Source organism: Macrosteles quadrilineatus, unplaced genomic scaffold (assembly GCF_028750875.1).
Source record: "Macrosteles quadrilineatus isolate MER2022 unplaced genomic scaffold, UCM_ALF_1.0 Scaffold_7__1_contigs__length_78375512, whole genome shotgun sequence".
Classification (NCBI taxonomy): domain Eukaryota; kingdom Metazoa; phylum Arthropoda; class Insecta; order Hemiptera; family Cicadellidae; genus Macrosteles; species Macrosteles quadrilineatus.
Genome location: NW_026542600.1, coordinates 32,506,430 through 32,525,406, shown reverse-complemented (window position 1 = coordinate 32,525,406; position 18,977 = coordinate 32,506,430). Strand labels below are relative to the sequence as shown.

The window sequence follows — 18,977 nt, the reverse complement described above, 5'->3', positions numbered from 1 at the left end:
TTGTATACAGGGTGTGGAAAAATGCAATAGACCATTGTTTTTAAAATTTTTATCACACATCTTAATTTCTATCTTTGAATCTATTTACAATGGAGTTTTTACAACTGAACCTCCGTTATTTTCTATTATTCTTGTTCAAAATTTAATGTAGAACACGAAAATGACATTATTTACTCAAATCAATATACAGGTAATTGAGAAATCGCTGTATTAAGTTTAAAAGCATGGTTATTTTTGAAAAACCTAAAATAATTCTTTGTGAAGCTAATTTTTAGACTTGGAACATTTGATATGCATCATCACACTCCATTTACTTTGTACTTACACCAAAAAAATTTTGTCACACTGAGTACAAATCACCCTGTATAACATACCTACATAGAAATACCATATGGCTCAAGACAAAAGAATATAAACAAAGAAATGCAGATAGTGCCACTAGTACCATTCCCCCTAAATCGCCTGGTGGTCAACCCATTTTCACCTGAGAAGAAGAGGAACGATTTGTAGCTCATGCAGTGGCAATGTCAACATTCTGTTTTCCTATGACAGCATTTGATTTCAGATTTACCGTCAAGGCCTTTTTGGACAGATCAGGAAGAGTCGTAAAAAAGTTTAAAAATAACTTACCTGGCAAAGAATGGGCAGTAAGTTTTATGAAGAGATACAATAAAATAATCTCACAAAGAACAGCAAAAAACATAACATACTCTTGAGCTGCAACTGATGAAGCCATTATTGGAGACTTCTTTTGGGTCGCCGGAATTCTACCCCCGGATATTTACCCCCATGAAAAAACGCCTACGTCATTTTGACGTCACGAGGGGCGGGGCCTATACATGGTCGAGAAACAGCCCGCGACTGGAAATCTACCCCCGGACATCTACCCCCAGACATCTACCCCCGGACATCTACCACCAGACATCTACCCCCGGACATCTACCCCCGGACATCTACCCCCGGACATCTACCCCCAGACATCTACCCCCGGACATCTACCCCCGGACATCTACCCCCGGAAATCTACCCCCCGTGGTCAGCTCTGCCACGTATCGACCATTATGCATTGTTTTAATTGATTTTATTAATTGCTTTATGTAAATCAACGGCTCTTCGGTTAATCATTACCCTCTAATATCTAGTATTAAGCATGTGATATGTTATTGCCTTGTTTAACATTACATATCTTTCTAATAAAATAAGCTGTAACAGCCCTTTTTCATCCGAACTACTTCACTGATATTTATGATTGAGGTGTAATTTTAAATCTTAAGATCCAGCGCAACGAAAAATGGTATTTCTTACTAATATTATAAATGTGAAAGTTTGTGTGTTTGTTTGTTTGTTTGAAGTTCAATCACGCATAAACTACTGGACGGATTGGGCTGAAATTTGGCATGATGATAGCTCACATTTCCGATTAACATATAGGCATATTCTTATCTCAAAAATCATTTCGGGCTCCGCCCCAGTGGCTCTGAAGTTCCCCATGTTAACCTTATGAGTATTCATATTTAAAGGGAATTAAAGAGTTTAGTCAGCTGTTTCAACTGAAAAAGTTGGTTCTATGATTTGCACAAGCATTAAAAAGTTATAAGATTTACCAACAGGGTGCAGCACTATTATTTTTTTTTTATCATTTATGAAAACAGCTAATTTGAACTAAGCAGCAGCAAAAAACTGTGATAAGGAATGAGAACTGTCAAAGTAGGATTGTTTACAGTTATGTTTATTTTTTGATTTCATGAATAATTTGTGATATTTAGCAAATTTTTATAATTTGTTTTTAGCGAATTTCCCATATAGGGAATAAGCTATTACCGTAGTATACTCATGGTAAGACCTGGACGCGGGACCGATTTTTTTTCGTTTTGAGGTCCCTAGAGGCCAAAAACACCATCCGTTCAAATCATAACCAACGTTATGTATGTGTATACGTTGTGTATGTGTGTGTCCGTTAGCACGATAACTCGAGCAAAAGTGATCCGATTTTGATGAAATTTGGTACAAACGTGTAAACCTACATTAATTCGAACGAGTTCGCGATCCAGCATGATCGGACCATGGGAACGGGGGTTTACGGGGGGTTTTATGGGGTAAAAATAGGTTTTTCCCATTTTTGACCCAAAAAACATTAAATTTAGCAATTTCTTTCCAAACAATTTTGTAGAGCTTAAAAAAACAAATGATTTAGTATATTGAAGCGTTATTATGCGCCTAATGGTTACGGAAAAATTCCAAAAAACTGTAAATTTAAAATTCCCATGTTATCCTTATGGAGAATAAGTAAACTGTTGTACTTTGCTTGTTTATGAACATATTTTGATCAAATTTGGAAAATGTTTTTATTTCTTACTAACTATTAACATTTTACAAAAAAAAAACAGTTTTACCCTCCCTGATGCAGCAAACCTAAGTACTTGTTAAACTAATTCTATTTAAATAGGGAATAAATGTTATATTTTTTTAAGTAGACATTTCAGTGTAAATCCAATCAGTCAAATGGAAATTCGCTTAGTCTGCAGGTTTGCTGCGGCGGGGTTATTATCTATTGTTTAGGTGAAGTGGTAGAACATTATGACTATTGTAGATGTGTCATACTATAGTATAATGTAAATTTAAAGAAGCAAATTTTATCAAACTGTGCCTTCCCCCATTGCAAACGCAAAGCTTGAGTATAACTGGAATAATCATTTTATACTTATATGCCAACCCCATACGAAGGACGGGTATGACTGCTAGTAAAACTATATGTTGATAAAGGGCTTCAAAAGTGTGACCCTTAAGCATTTTATTTATTTCCAGACAGTGATTTAAATTGTTGACCAACTTTCACATACAGTAACAGCTAACGGCACATGCACGAGCGCGGATCGGAAGTGTTTATCACAAAAGATTGACCAATACGATTTTAATACTATTTATACGTTCTTCCAAAAGAAGAGAAACCAGATAACATTGTAATAATAACTCTTATGACGTACGGTATGGGAAATATTTTATCCATTGAATGATCAACCATATTTTGTAACTAACGCAATAGTCATTATTGCTTTTACCAAAGATTACGTAGCATTATGTAATCTTTGCTTTTACACTTATTACTCATCAAAAAAGCTAAAGAGCTAAATGCCCAAAATTTTTATTACTTCAATCTATCTATCGCAGTTATATGAATTTGCATAAGCCTTGAAAGTAACCGTCAACGTCGACGGGTTTGACCTAATTCTGTTCTGTATACTACCACAGAAAACATATTACTATAACCATATAGTAGTATGTTATCTGTGATACTACCGTAAAATGCCTCATTTTAACATTTTACTGGCAGGAAACCTGCTTATTCACTTCCTATATGGTATTCTTATGAATGAATCTTTTGAACACCTATTTATGGACACAAGTTTTGTTTTAAGGCAGGATTTTCCAATAAGACTTTATACATTCTCTGAATATGCGAATGTGCTGCAATGGGGGTATTTAGGCGTACCGTTGATATATATTAAAATATATTAGGCTATGCTAAAAAAATTGAATGTGGCCATTATTTGAATTTTAATAATTATCTTATTTTAGGTCTTTAAGAGAAAATACTTTAAAATCCTTTCTTAGTACGCATCTAAAATCTTGGAAACTAATTTTTCTTACTACTAGGTGATATGAAAAATTTACCATTATACACCTGACTTTTATTGATCCTCTTTCTCAATTTAACAGTTTACAACTGAGTTTTGGTTTACTAAACAATTACCACTACTAGGCCTACATTGAATAAACCGGAAGCTCACCACAGTTTATTCACTTTATCCTTTAAGAAATGTGTGTAAAAACAATGGTTCAGTACGATGTAACACTTGACCATGTGAAAAGTGCGCAATATTATATTATTTTCATAACTTTTTCATCTCCGGTTTACAGTTGCAGACGATCTATTCATGTTTTCACAACCTGACTTAAAAATTGATCTGATAAGTACTACTCACATTTCACTTTTAAACTGGTATTGTATAGTTTAAAAGTTGGTCAACCATTGGAAGCACCTTCTATGAATAAATTAAAGGCTTAGGGATCAACCTCTTGAAGCCCTAATCGAAATATCCTTTTAATTACCGTACCATTTTGTGCTGCGCTAGATCTTAAGCTTTTAAATGACACCTCAATCGTAAAAATCAGTGAAGTAGGTCGGGTTGAAAAGGACTGTTACAACTTATTGAATTATAAATATGGATAATGTTAAAACAGACATCGACATATCGCATGTTTACTACTGGGTATAAGAAGGTAAAGCAATTTATAAAATCAATTACAACAATGAATATTGGCCGATACGCAGCAGAGCTGACCACAGGGGGTAGATTTCCGGGGGTAGATGTCCGGGGGTAGATGTCCGGGGGTAGATGTCCGGGGGTAGATTTCCAGTCGCGGGCAGTTTCTTGAACATGTATAAGCCCCGCCCCTCGTGACGTCAAAATGACGTAGGCGTTTTTTCATGGGGGTAAATATCCGGGGGTAGAAATCCGCTACCCCCTTCTTTTCCAACTTAGAAGACGAGTTGAAAGATATTCCTCCCTCAAACGTTTGGAACTATGATGAACCAACTTGGTCGACGACTTAGAGCTAAAAAAGTCATCACAAGGCGAGGGGCTAAGTATCCTGAGCGGATAAGAAATTCATCCAAGGCCTGCACTTCAATTATGGTCTGCGGAAATGCTGCAGGAGAGTTGGCTCCAGTTTATGTCAATTATAAAGCTGAAAAGATGTGGTCAACATGGACTGAAAACGGCCCATTAGGAGCCCGTTATAACCGAACTAAATCTGGGTGGTTCGACCACAGTGTATTTGAAGACTGGTTCATTTCATTGATGCTCCCAATTTTAAAGAATCAGGAAGGTACTAAAGTAATAATTGGGGATAATTTGTCCTCACATATTAATTTAAGTACTCCGTTAGTGTGAAGCCCATTATATAAAGTTCATCGCATTGCCTCCAAGCGCAACACATTTGCTGCAACCCCTTGATGTTGCCGTTTTTCGACCATTGAAGATTAAATGGAGAAACACATTGGATAACTGGAAGCAAACTCCGTCTGGAAATAGATGTACAAATATCCCAAAGGACGAGTTCCCTCGACTTCTCAAGCAACTATTTATGGATATGGAGCCAAACACGAAGGCGAACCTGATATCTGGCTTTTGTAAGACAGGCCTCGTACCTTTAAACAAACAAGTGGTACTGTCTAGACTCCCTACTACAACGATTTTTGAAAGTCTTTCCAGCCTAACCAATTGCGTTAGTGACACCTTCCTGGAAGAGTAGAAAAGACGGGGAGATAAAGTGACGAAACCCCAAGATACCGATAAGAAGAAAAGAAGGAAGAGGTTTAATGTTCCGGCTGGAAAAAGTATGTTAGCGGCAGATGTAACAGAGATCATAGAAAATGAAAAAACAGAGAAAGAAGAAAAGAGATTAGCAAAGAAAAAAGAAAACACTAAAGAGAAAAAAAAATAAGTCCCAAAAAGGCAAGAAGAGAGATAAAATAGAGGAAGATGACACCAATATCAGTGATTTTTTTCACTTCAAGTTTCTGACGACAGTCTAAATTTAGCAGTATCTAATTCAAGAAGAAGGGGATGACTTTGAAGAAATTCTCTGTGAGACTCCAAGCCCCAAACGAAGCAGTAATCTTCAGAAAAAAGCCTCAGACGATGTTGCTCGTTTGCAACAACCATCAACAAGTACAAGCGACAAAGAGCCAGTAGTTTACCATGTAGGCCTAGACCAATTTGTAGTGGTCAACTTTGAAGGCAAACTTTACCCGGGTTTAATAACAGAAATGAGAGGATATGAAAAATTAAAAATATGGGAAATTAAAAAATGAGAGGATATCAAAAATATTAAGCAACAAACTTTTGAAATTTTGAAAATTTTAAGATTGTGACAATTTTTATTTAAAACCCTATGCAAGTCTACAACTTGAAACTTTGAGAATTTGGAGTACACACCTATAACTATCAGATAAAAAATAATAAACACATAGTCAATTGCCTTTATATAAAAATAAATCGTTTAAAATCAGCATTCGTAACATCGTTGCGTTAAACTTTAAACAGGTAATTGGACCTATATATTTAGTTTTAAGTGCATCAATATATTACCATATTGAAGTTCAGATCTTTCTGAAGAGATTGGTTTTTATTTTTATGTTCTAGGATTAGTAGAACCAGAGATATTTAATTGTTAAAAAAACTCTATTACTTGTTGGCCTCAAAAAACCAAAAGGACAATAAGAAATGTGCTCTGGTGGCTAAGTAAGATGTGATGTTAGCTCCGGAAACTCTTTAACACCACAAAAAGAACGAGGGAATGGGCTAACTACTCAAGAGCCCTAACGGAGTACACCTCAGATATAAGGAAAAGCAAAAGGAAGACCTGGAGGTAGTTCTGTGAGGGGATTCAAAACCTACCAGAATCAGCCAGATTGCAAAAAGGCCTTCAGAGAGATGTGCCAAATCCTCTTGGCCTTGGCACATTAATACGAGAGGATGGGAGTCACACAACAGGCATGGAGGAGACTATTGAGGTCCTCATGAACACCCAATTTCCAGGGAACACCCCATTAGGCAATTCAACAGGACAACACTTGATACCCTGGAATAGGAAATCACCTAGGGAAATTGCAATGGCGAGATTTTCAAGCAAGCTGTTCAAGCCGGAGGTCGTGAAGTGGGCTGTAGAATCTTTTAGCCCTTTCAAGTCCCCAGGCGGGGACGGAATATTCCCAGCTCTCATTCAAGAAGGATTAGAGGTCCTTATAAATCATATGATAGCTTTGTTCGGGGGCAGCTTTGCCCTAGGATACATCCCAATCCGTTGGAGCAATTCAAGGGTGGCTTTTCTACTGGAAAAAGGTAGAGACCAGGCCCAGCCTAAGTCCTACAGGCCAATCTGCCTGTCGTCTTTCATGTTAAAGACCATGGAAAAAGTTATAAACCGCCACATTAGGGACGCATATTTAGACCCCAAACCCCCTAGTGCGAGCAAACATGCGTTCATGAAGGGTAAATCAACAACGACGGCCCTAAGCACCTAGTGGCAAAGATCAAGAATACTCTAGAACACCAGGAATTCCTGGCAGGGGTCTTCATAAACATACAGGGTGCCTTTGACAATGTGAGTTACAACTCCATGGATGCTGCGGTCAGAAGCAGGGGCATCTCCCCCGACTTAGCAGCTTGGATTAACGCTCTACTCAAGGCCTTTGCAGACGACCTAGTGCTGCCTGTCAGAGCAAGAGATTAAAATCCTAAAACAACTGATTTTGATAGCTAATGAATGAAAAGAATTAAAAATCCATAAAATAAAGCCAAACAATATTACAATTAATTAGGTACTCGAAAAGTAACTCTTAAATAATATATAGAAGATTTAAATAATATTAAATCAAGAGATAAGAAAGTTAAATGCTAACTTCTAGTGCCCTTAGCAACACAGGTCAATGTTTTTAAACTACCCTTAATGTTTTTGGAACAGCAGGGTCTTTTTCTCTGAAGGAAGGGTAGTAGTATGTCAACAAAAACAATGAATCACTCTCACCAGCCAGGCCCGGGCAACGATGTGTGCATTCAAGGTCATAGACCCTCCCCCTCCCCTCTTACAAAACCCGGTTGCTTCAATTGCTGACAAGATGCAAGTGATGAAACAAGGAAGTACAGTAGACTCCCTCTTATCCAGACTCCTCGGGACCGAGGCCAGTCCGGATAACGGGTTTTCCGGCTAAACCGACGTCCCCAAAAACTTGTTAAAACGGACTGTTTACTGTGATATTCGACTTAAATTTAGGAGAGTGTTGTGAAGACACGTGATCACTGGTCTCAAATCTTTCCCACGAGAACAGACCTTTCAGTACTGCCCACTTCCTGCCAATCTAGTCCGGTTAAACCAATTTTCCGGTTAAAGAGATGTCATTTCCGCCGAGTGTAGTCCGGTTAAACCGATGTCCGGTTAAAAGGTGTCCGGATAAGAGGGAGTCTGCTGTAGAGACAAAAAATATATTTCCTTATTCAAAAACACAAAACTGTTACAGATCATTTTCAAAGAAATTAATTCATTGTAATTTGTGAGTTGTAAATATTGTATTGGATCTTAGAAATATATATTTTTTAAACCCCATCTAGATACAGATCTGTTTACTATATCAGATATTTCTTTTGTTTATATTATGTATAAAATACTAAAATATATTTTTAATTAGATATGGAATAAACAATAAATGATCAAACTAGTATGTCTGTATAAATAGTTTTTTTTTTTTACTTTGTTTTCTTTGCACTGTTAGTGTTGCGTCATGGCTTTTGTCTTGTCACTCTTGTCAGTAGACGACTAGACTGGCTCTGGCTAGTGGCAGAGTGCGGCAATTGCTCTGTTGTGTCTTTATTCTTAAAGGATGTGAGCCAACTTAAACTTTAATTCTCATTTGAACATTTTAATTCCTCTGTAATAAATAGGCCTGATATAATAGTGTTTCTTTGGAAATAAATTAGGCCTATTTTTTTGTTTTCTCTGACCTGACCTGAAAAATTCGGGGACCCACAGACCCCTAACAAAAATACCAAATTTATCAGTCTAAAACAGTGTTTCCCAACCTTTTTCCGTTCAGGGCACACTAACTAGAAAATGTTTGTAGTCTTGGCACACTTTTCTACAAAAATATTGTGACAAAAATATCATGACCACAGTCGTGTCCGCCGTGCTACCTGCGTCAGTGTGTCTCTTATAAATGTGGCCGGCTACCTTCATTAAATGTATTTTGTGTTAAAAATGTGTGAGCTTTATGTGTCGACGTGTATTTGTATCTTATAACGAAGACTTCTGTCAGATTTATGGACCAATCAATTTGATGACATGGGTTTGAAAATGGGTCATTTAGCCTATGACCCAAAACTAGTCACCCTTGACTATTTTAAGGACTGGACACGGAATAAAAAGGTATGGAACCTATCATATAATTCGTACATCAGTCCTGGTGGCAGTAATGTTTGAAATATCAAGGGATGAGAAGTACTGTTTTATATTTCCTTCAAACAGACACAGACTTTTCAAAACTGGAAACATGGATTCAACACTGACAAGTAATTCTACACAAAAGAACGTGTTCTCATGAACGCGCAACCGCACTTAAAGAACGTCTATTACATCAAAAAATGTTTAACTGCTTCAAATCTCGCGGCACACCTACAGGGGCCTACCGGCACACCAGTGTGCCACGGCACACCGGTTGGGAAACTCTGGTCTAAAAAATCAATCTTGCTAGTTAAGTAAGTAACAATTTTTCAGACTTATTTTTAGAATTTAAATATATAGATTTTTCAGACTTATTTTTAGAATGATTTTGGAGTAGCCTATCTTGTTTTGGTAAGGTTTACAGTAGTAAAACATGTCTCACACTGCTTACATCAAGACAAAATACAAAACCTCCCATCATTTGCAATGTCAAAACAAAAAATTATCAAACAATTAAAGCTATACTTAATGCAAAGAATGTATTAAATAAGAACGCCTTCGTAAAGGAAACGCAACATCAACGCGCTCCTGTATTGCGGGTATTGCATTGACTTTCTGCAGGCGTTTTTCGTATATGGATACTGACTCCCTCATGAATCAAATCGTTTTTTGACCACCACTGAATCGAATTGCGATTCGATGCATCGAATCGAATCAAATCAAATCAAAATTTTGATGTATTTTCGATGCATCCCACACCCCTATTAATTACCCAATTTTTTATTCTATGTGAGCAACCTCAGCTATACTGTGTACAGTTGAACAAAATTGACATAAATGAGTTGACATGGACCACTAAACTTATCTCACTTAAGTATAAGTTCCCTCTAGGCCTAGATTAGATGGACCAGAAAGTTTAAGAGTCTCACGATTACACTTATCCATATGGAATAGTCTAAAATTGTTTAAACATTACTAAGGTAGACTCAGGTTAGGCCTGCCTAAACAAGGTAAATAAGGATAAAAACTTACTTGTGACATTCGGGACTGAACCTTCTGAAGAAGGGTATCCAAATCCCTGGAGAGTTCAACGTCCTAGAAGAAATCATAAAAATATTTGAAAATATATATGTAATAGGCCTAGGCCTAACTTAGTCTGCAATTTTGCAACATAACTTTGACTAATTGACTGAACTAGACTGTTTTAACAAGTAGGCTATATAAGGAATATGTCTAGGCTATAACTTATTTGTAATGATCTTTCTTGAAGCTTTTGAACGCTTTGAACATTTCCAAGAGGATGAAGAACTCAAAGAATGAATCAGTTTTTTTTCCGGGTATGCCAAATGAAATAAAAAGCAACCAGTAAAAAAGGCTAGCAGTAAAATAACCATATGTACATAGGATCAATATGAATCTATCAATAACTTCACCAATAGATAGAGCACGTGCCCGCACGTGCAAGCGTATGTGTGTGAGAGCGAAGCAAGCCTTAATATTATCTGCTTCACTCACTATGTTTTATAATATTTATATTGTTTTACTTCCAAAAGGTATCGTGCTACTCGGGGCTGCACTTAAGTGTGCGCCCCACATTCATTCGATTGAAATTTTCGATTAAAACTGTCGATAACTTATATCAGTTTAAATAAAACTATAGATTTTAAAACATGTCAAATCAGGAACAATAATAGTTATAGATAGATGGGTATCTTACTTTAGTTAAACTACTCATGGTTACAATTACTTTACAGTGAATCATAGTAAGAATTTTGTTGATCCAGTAACCATGCCAGTTACACAAATAATCGAATCATTGTGGGGCAGTTTGAAAAAATCATTAGGAACGGGTACTAAGGCTGGCCATTTAGCATAACATTTGCCGAAGACTTATTTCCTCAAGCTTTATGTTATCTGATAATGATCCAATCCTTTTGTTTATAAAAGCAGTTAATAACAATTGTATCCTGGAGAAGTTCGAAAACCTTAAAATATGAACTAAATTTACTTTTGATCTTGTTGTTTAATATATTTAAATTATTTATCTCCGTTTTGTTTGGTTTATTTTGAATTTATTAAATAGGCATAATTGTTTATCTTCTGTTAATTATAACGTACTTAACATAGTAAACATAGTGTATTCATTAACTATGTGATCTAAAAACAACTGATAACAACCAATACTTTGTTAAGCGATATTTACAATCAAATTAAATAATGGATATATCGGTAGTTTTAATCTTTAAATTGTCACAATTACAGGAGGAATTCTGCGATTATTTCCCATTGGATAGCCTAGTCATGGAAAATCATTCATCTGCAATTGGGGCCAAATCCTGAAAGCCTACTGAGGTGTATAGACACCATGATCATCTTACACAATCACGACAAAATCTTGAAAGTCTCGCGACTTACAAGTCAGATAAAAGACTTAACTTTCATCGCGCTTGCAGCGAAACCTTGAAAATCTCCTGCGATCATCAGATCATCATTGTCGACTAGTGTGATCACAGCAAAATTATGGATGTTTCCCCCATAACTTACCGCCTTCATGGAGATGTCATCGTTGACTCCAAAGTCTCAACTAATTATCAAAAATATCACAGTTGTGGGTAATATGATAAATAATCTCCCGGAATAAGTTTAGGAATAGGCCTAACCAAGCATTATCATAATCACAATCTCGAAAAGAGTGAATTTTTCTATTGTAGGGGGCCTACCTTATTTAGGAGTAGGGTCATGTAATCGTAATTAGGCCTACATTGCGGTTGTAAAAGCTCTGCTTGGGCTAGGCGAGGCTAAGATAAACCGAGCTGCTTGGAAACCTTTATAGATAACTCGGGCCTAAGTAGCTGTTAATGGGACCTAACTTAGGCCTCTTTTAAGCATGGTGTTGTGTTTTCGGTCAGGCAAAATCGTCGGACGAAATCTAGGCCCCTTTTATGCAGGTTTTCCCCAAGCATAATCCGCTTTTTTTATGATGCCCACAGTGGGACGTGGCAGATCTACCAACTTTGTTCATTTGGCCATCATGAGACACTCAAGATGGACCCCAAAAAAGAAAACTTAAATAATTTAAATGCTTGCCTTGAAATTTTTTCCTCAATTACATTGCTTTATTTGTAACCTTTAATCCATCATTAGGCCTAATGATCATCTATTTACAAATGGTTAGGTGATAACAATCTGTGGATGAAAAACGTGGCTTGATTAACTTACCGTAGACACTAACATTAAGTTAGGCCTACAGTGGATGACAGAACGCGGGGTAGGTTGGCCGGGCTACATTCCATTGATGGAAAACACTGTGGCATAAAAGGGTGCTATTTTTTCCTTAGTAAAAAACACCCCAGACGACACTCAGCGGAGCGTAAGTCCTCTACGCAAGCCCTGGACAGATCGCCAAAACGCGGCGGGGAATCCGTCGTGCACAAAAGTGTACCATTTGATCCCATGTAAAAAACGTTGCTTAACACCCAATGGATTCCGCCCGACGGAAAACAGGCAACAAAACGAGGCCTTGGTAAATTTCTAGATTACGGCCGCATGAGATTTTTAATAACTTAGGCTACCAGTAACTTAATTTTGACTAAAATAAGTTAAAAACTAACTTAAAATTAAGTTAAGGGTGAATGTCAAATTGAGATGGAATTTAAGTCCCTGGACTAAATTGTATTTAAAAGTATCCATATATATTACCGATACCCTATGTTAAATAAATACCAATATTAAAGAGATAAGTTACTGGTTTTAAAAAATATATAGGTTTAAAAACCTAAAATGAATAGGCTAACTTAAGTGCAACTAAAATAAATGAGGGAAAATCATATTTAATAACCCCCTAATCCCTAACCATCTAGCAGACCGGTGGGAACGGGGTTTTTGGTTAAAGGAAAAGCCGATCAGAGGGAAATTAAGTTATTTTACAGTTAATAACACAACACAAAACACCAGGAGCCTAAAGTTAGTTTGACAATGAACCAAACTCCAGGTGCAAGAGGTTTTACATGCCGGCAGCAAGGCCTAAGCTTATACAACTCAACATATCTACTTGATGTAGGCTCCAAGTCCTTGCGCCTAACCTGGGCCTAGTGAGGGAGAATTTCGCCTCAGTGAAAATAAGGCCATCTATTCCTAGAAAGACGTGTCAGAAGTGGCCTAATTGTGATTTCTATGGGCCAGACTACACAAGCATATGAAACGCCGCCAATAGTATGCACAAACAGGCCTATGTCTAGGACTACACGAAGCCGACGATCAGCAGCTGATTGAACGCAAGTTGACTACACGAGCGTATAGAACGCCGCCGACTGCCCTCGCCCAATGTCATTGTGACTGACATTTGGACCATAGGCTAATATGGACAGGATACAGCTCGGTGTGTTGGTATGATGTTGTTGCAGGCTGTTAAGAAACGTCGGGCAAAGAGGCGTTGGTGGTCACACCCAACATAACTTAACGAAAGTTGTTCAAACACTTAGGCCTAACAGAGCAGTTTCAAGTAAGTTAATGTTTAATTCCCATAGAATGTACCCAGACATTTTTACATAACAGCCTACCGAAAACAAACATTTAAATATTGAGCGCAACAAACAATCAGATGACTACAACAAGTACTGCAGAATTGGACTCGCCCAAGTGAGGAGAGGGATGTATCCTACGCTACAGGCGGGCAACAATTACAACGTTCCCCGGCAATGGCTGAGCTCACATTATTGAAGCAAAGTTGTTGGCATTGGTGAAGGACATGACTTCCTTGCCCGCACCAGAGGCGCCGGTACCGCGGGGCAAAATTCCCATCCCTCGCACTTAAACTTAACGTGTTATTAGTGACAGATGAAAGAGTGAATAATAATAGGCTTACACTAAATCTGTACCCAATCTAAGTAAGTATCTGGGTAAGTTTTAAATAAAACTTAAGTAAGGAATAGGCTAAGCCTGTCACTTACATCTTGTTGTACTTGGAGGTGTTCGAGAGTTCTTTTTAGATTGGTCATTGCTTCCAGATAGGCCTGATAAATAATATAGGATTTGTCTTCGTTTTGTTCCATGGTAATGTATTTAATTTATGTAAAGCTGAATTTAATTTTGAATTGTTTAAGCTGAATCTAATTTTAATTTGTTTAAGCTGAATCTAATTTTGAATTTGAATTGTTTAAATCACTTGAACTTGAAAGAGATTGAGATGCAGGGGACGCCGACGCCGACTGAAAGCGGTGATGGAGGATCCAATAACGAAAACGAAACGATGGAGCTACATCGTCGCGAGATTTGCTGGAGAGGGCTCAGATTCAAAATGGCGGCGTTCAGTCACTGTTCTGCAGTGTTGCCAATCGCGGGGGAAATCCTCAATTTTCGAGGATTTCGGATTTCCAGACACTCGACGTTCTGTACCCACGACCACCTCAGCTTCCACAAGCACAGAAGGCTTTCGAACAGTTCCTGGGATAACAGCTATTTGTGTAATAGCTTCACTATATCTTTATTGGACCTGTTTAGATAGTTATTTTTCAACAGTTACAGTTGCGAACTGTGCATTGTGATTTTGTAAAGGTGTTTATTCTTTACTGTTTGTTTACTTTTGACTTGAGCTGCTTGAAAAGATGGTGCTGAAGCTGATTTGTCATTGTCATTAGGTATTGACAATTAGCCTAAATGTTTTGCGTGCATGAATTATTTATGAAGTTTTAAAAGTTTAAAGTATTTTATACAGTTTACTTAACCTATATTTTTCGGATTCCTCAAAAGAGAGTGATGGTTAGGTTAGGTGTTTGTTTGTGTGTGAATTTGTTAGATTGCAGTTTTGGTAGTGGTAGGTCTAAGTTATAAGCCACTAAGGTAAACTTAGGCATACTCTTATAAATAGATAAGTTATTAATTTAAATTTTTCAAAGGCATTAACTTAGACCTAAACTCCACTACTGAAATACCCAACTAACTTAATCAAAATAAACCAAAATAAATCAAAATAGACCTACCACTACCAAAACTCCAATCTAAAAAATTCACACACAACCTACTTACTCAACATACACCCAACATACCTAATTCACAATCACACGCAACTCAACCTCACTCAGTCACTCTTTCTTGAGGAATCCGAAAAAGATAGGTTAAGTGAACATTTAAAACTTCATAAATAATTCATGCACGCAAAATATTTAATTGTTAATACCTAATAACAAATAATCAGCTTCAGCTCACTCACAAAAATTTAATTTTCATAATCATAAAACACCTTTTCAAGCAGCTCAAGTCAACAATAAACAAACAGTAAAGAATAAACACCTTTAAATCACAATGCACAGTTCGCAACTGCAACTGTTGAAACAACTATCAATCCAAACAGGTCCAATATACAGTGTCCAATATCCAACAAATATACAGTGAAGCTATTACACAAATAGCTGTTATCCCAGGAGCTGTTCCAAGATCTTCTGTGCTTGTGGAAGCTGAGGTGCTCGTGGGTACAGAACGTCGAGTTTTCCAGACCCTGCGAGGATTCTGATTTTGCGAGTAATTTCGAGGATTTTCGGGTACAGCAACTAGGATTTTTCTGATAATCGAGTATTCTCAGTGCCTGAGTATCTTTAAAAATATATTGAAAATCCCTCTGAATCTAAGCATTAAAAGAACAGCGTCTGCAACTGAAAAAAACTGAAAAAGTCAACCAATCAAGATCTTACCTAAGAACAAGTAGATGAAGAAGAAGACAATGAAATGAAATGAGGGTGAACTTAGATTAGAACTAACTGCCGAACTGGAAACTGGACTGAGGTGAAGTGAAAGAATGGAATGCTCGCGAGCCTTTCTTTCAAGACCGGAAAATGCCACGCGTCTGCGCATGCGCAAGTAAGCGTTATTCGTAACACTTGTAACAGCTGCAGCTGTTTCAGAAAATCACACTTGTATCTCCACTGCAACGCTTGCAACAATCTACTTGAAACTGGAACGGTTCTCCCGCGCTAAACTCCAAACCATTTAATTACTGTAACTGAATGAAGAATTTTACAGATTATGTTTATGTATGTGTTACTTTACTTACTGTAACCTCTGGCACCTCCTTTATTTTATCAAATAAATTTTAAGTAACTTCTGTGGGCTACGTTACCGTTATCATCTATTTATCTATCCAAACAGGTATCTTCAACTGTATCCAAACATGTTTTCCAAAAGAGAAGATCCCAATTCTCATTTAATTTTTAATGGTCTAAGCTTTTTGAGAATTATTGGCATCTTGCTTATAATGGAATGTATAACTAAATGCAAATGTTCAACAATGCTAATACATAATAATTTATTTTATTCACTAGCGCTTTCAGAAACTAGGTTTCCATTCAAAAGCGCTAGTGAATAAAACAGATTATTTTATTGGCCTTGCCTTGTTGAACATTTAAATTTTCTTATACATTGCCAATATCAGTTATCTTGCTTATACACAAATAAATAACTTAGACTTAGACCGACTACTGATAGACCTGTTTCAATACAGTAATTAATATACCTATTCGCTATTAAACTTAGTGAGATAATTTAATCCTCCTTTGTTTTTATAATTAAACAAGTAACTTTATACCCATTACTATGTTATTGCCCATCTACCTATTTCAATAGTAAAAATATTTGACAATGGCAAGCCAAAATGCGTATTGAAAATTAGGTACAAATAAGTGAGAATCATAGACGCCCATAAGCGACTATATAAAAGGTACAATCACCCTAAAATAATATATATATTTTTTCCTAAGATGCTAGGCAAGAGCCTGAGATTGTTTTTCACATTACTTCAGGATAGACCTAGGGGTTGCGGCATTATCTCTTGGATAACATCCATTGGTAATTTGGCGGGATTTGAACCCGGACCTCAGGGACTGAAGTCTCGCACTCTAACCACTAGACCAGATCACTTCCCACCTCCAATTATATTAGGACTTCTATTAAGAACAATGTTAATTTGTAACCTGAAATAAGTTAATTACCAGCAAACTGTCACAAATAAAGAACAATCATTCTGAACCAAAAATATTTATATTTTGGTAGGCCTAATCCCAATTATTATTGTAGCTTAAAATTATGTGTAATTTTATTACAGTACTGGTGTACAAAGAAACAAACAAGTTATACTTCGCAACAGTAACAATTTTATTGATGTACTAATTATATGAACATAACATAAATTCAAAGAAACAAACAAGCTAGGCCCATAGTAATAGTAAAAAGTTTATTGGTGTACTAATTATATGAACATGACATAAATATAAGTAATTTGGTAATACAACCTTTTCTTTATGACTCGATAATAGTCAACATGTTAAAGGAGATCTAGGATTCATTTTTCAGTATGGCTGAGGCACATTATATTCTATCGAGTATTTTAATTTTTGTTTAAATAAAACTGAAAATAAATTTAACATTCAACAAACTAAAATTCATACTGAATTAACATTTTAAATTAATTTTTTGACCTCGAGATGGGAAGTTGGCAGATAGGCCTTTAAATATGAAAAATGTAATAAGATAAATACCATGACAACGATCCGATAGTTAGTGAGTAGTGACGGTAATGACCGTGACTTTCTGAAATAGCTGCTGCTACGCCACCAGTTGCTAGCGCATGCGCTGAAGCGCGGCATTTTCCGGTCTTGAAAGGCTCGCGAATGCTCAGCTCCATCTGTCGCTGTCTGTCAGCTCAGCTGAGCGGTGTGTTAAGCCTGTAAAGCTGGGTTCTCCTAGGAGTGGAATCGGCGAGCGGAGAGAGGAACGCGGAGAGCGGAATTGAAATGAACATGGCATTCCGCTCCGCTTCTAGAAAAACAGTAACATTAAATTGCCTAAGACAAGTGGAGTCCGCTCTCCACGTTCCTCTAATTTACCTCTCTCCGCTCGCTGATTCCGCGCCTAGGAAAACCCGGCTTAATTACGAAGTGAATGTGAATTCGAATTGAACTATTGTTACGAATTATTATTATTGTTATGAGGATATGACTGGGACCGATATGTGTTATCAACAAACTACCACACCTTTTAAGCTTTTTCACTTGTACAGAAACTTGTCGTTTGTTGGTTGCCTTCAGTTCAAATTTCCTTTCAATTAGGCCTCGCCTACGTAGTGAAATGATTAAAACCTAACAAATTATGATTTATTACTGAGCTGTTCATGATGATTGGGCTTTAAATAAATTATCCTGGCTGACGAAATAGCCTATCTTAGTCAGTAACAAAGTTACACAGATAATCTCACGCACACTAATATTTCACTCAAATTTGGGTAAAAATACGTACGTACCTAGGTGGTGTTCCCATCTCAATGATTTATAGTTTGTTAATTTTCAAAGTTAATAACAAATATATTATTATTGTTGAAGGTTATAGGTGTTATATAATTTATAATGTATTTTTTCAGGTACCGTATAAACACTGGTTTATTTTTATTTGTATAGTATTAAGACACGGCCACCTTATAGGTGGATTAGGAGCTTACATAAATTAATATATCCTAAAATATAAAAATAAATAGTTCATGATTTTTTTTTTAAGAATTTCGAAGATCACCCACTTATTCTTATTCAGATTTGACAAAGAGTCAGGGTTCAGGGATGGAAAACCTACTTTTACCATTGATTATAATGCATGCGTTAAATCATAGATAAATATATTCCATTATGTTGGTTAGTCTCATGGTGGAAGGAAAAAATGTTTTTCCTTCCACCATGAGACTAACCAACATAATGTTGGTTTTGATTTTTTCCTTCCTCCATGGGTTGGTCTATGGCTAGACCAGACCAATACTCATACTATTTACCAGAACCCATAATTTTTAAAGTAGGGTACAATAGGTTATGAATGTATGTTGATTATTTGCACCTCTAGTAAAAAAAAGAAAACGCGGAAACTTATATTAATCATGTAAATATGGGTAAATTTCAAATTATTTTAATCTTGGATGCTATCGAGGATTTTGCGAGTAATTTTAGAAT

At 36.6% G+C, this 18,977-nt stretch overlaps 1 protein-coding gene across 2 annotated transcripts in view; it reads right to left on the bottom strand.

Annotated features, from left to right (window-relative positions):
* Positions 1 to 14,216, bottom strand: part of LOC128997905 (cytospin-A-like) — a 96,075-nt gene extending 81,859 nt beyond the window's left edge. For both annotated transcript variants that reach the window (XM_054423712.1, XM_054423714.1), the window contains exons 1-2: positions 13,950 to 14,216; positions 10,033 to 10,095 (exon numbers count right to left, since the gene is read on the bottom strand). In XM_054423712.1, coding sequence (XP_054279687.1) covers positions 10,033 to 10,095; positions 13,950 to 14,051 — 165 coding nt within the window. In that variant the 5' untranslated portion in view covers positions 14,052 to 14,216. The remainder of the gene's footprint in view (positions 1 to 10,032; positions 10,096 to 13,949) is intronic.
* Between the last annotated feature and the right edge of the window lie 4,761 nt (positions 14,217 to 18,977).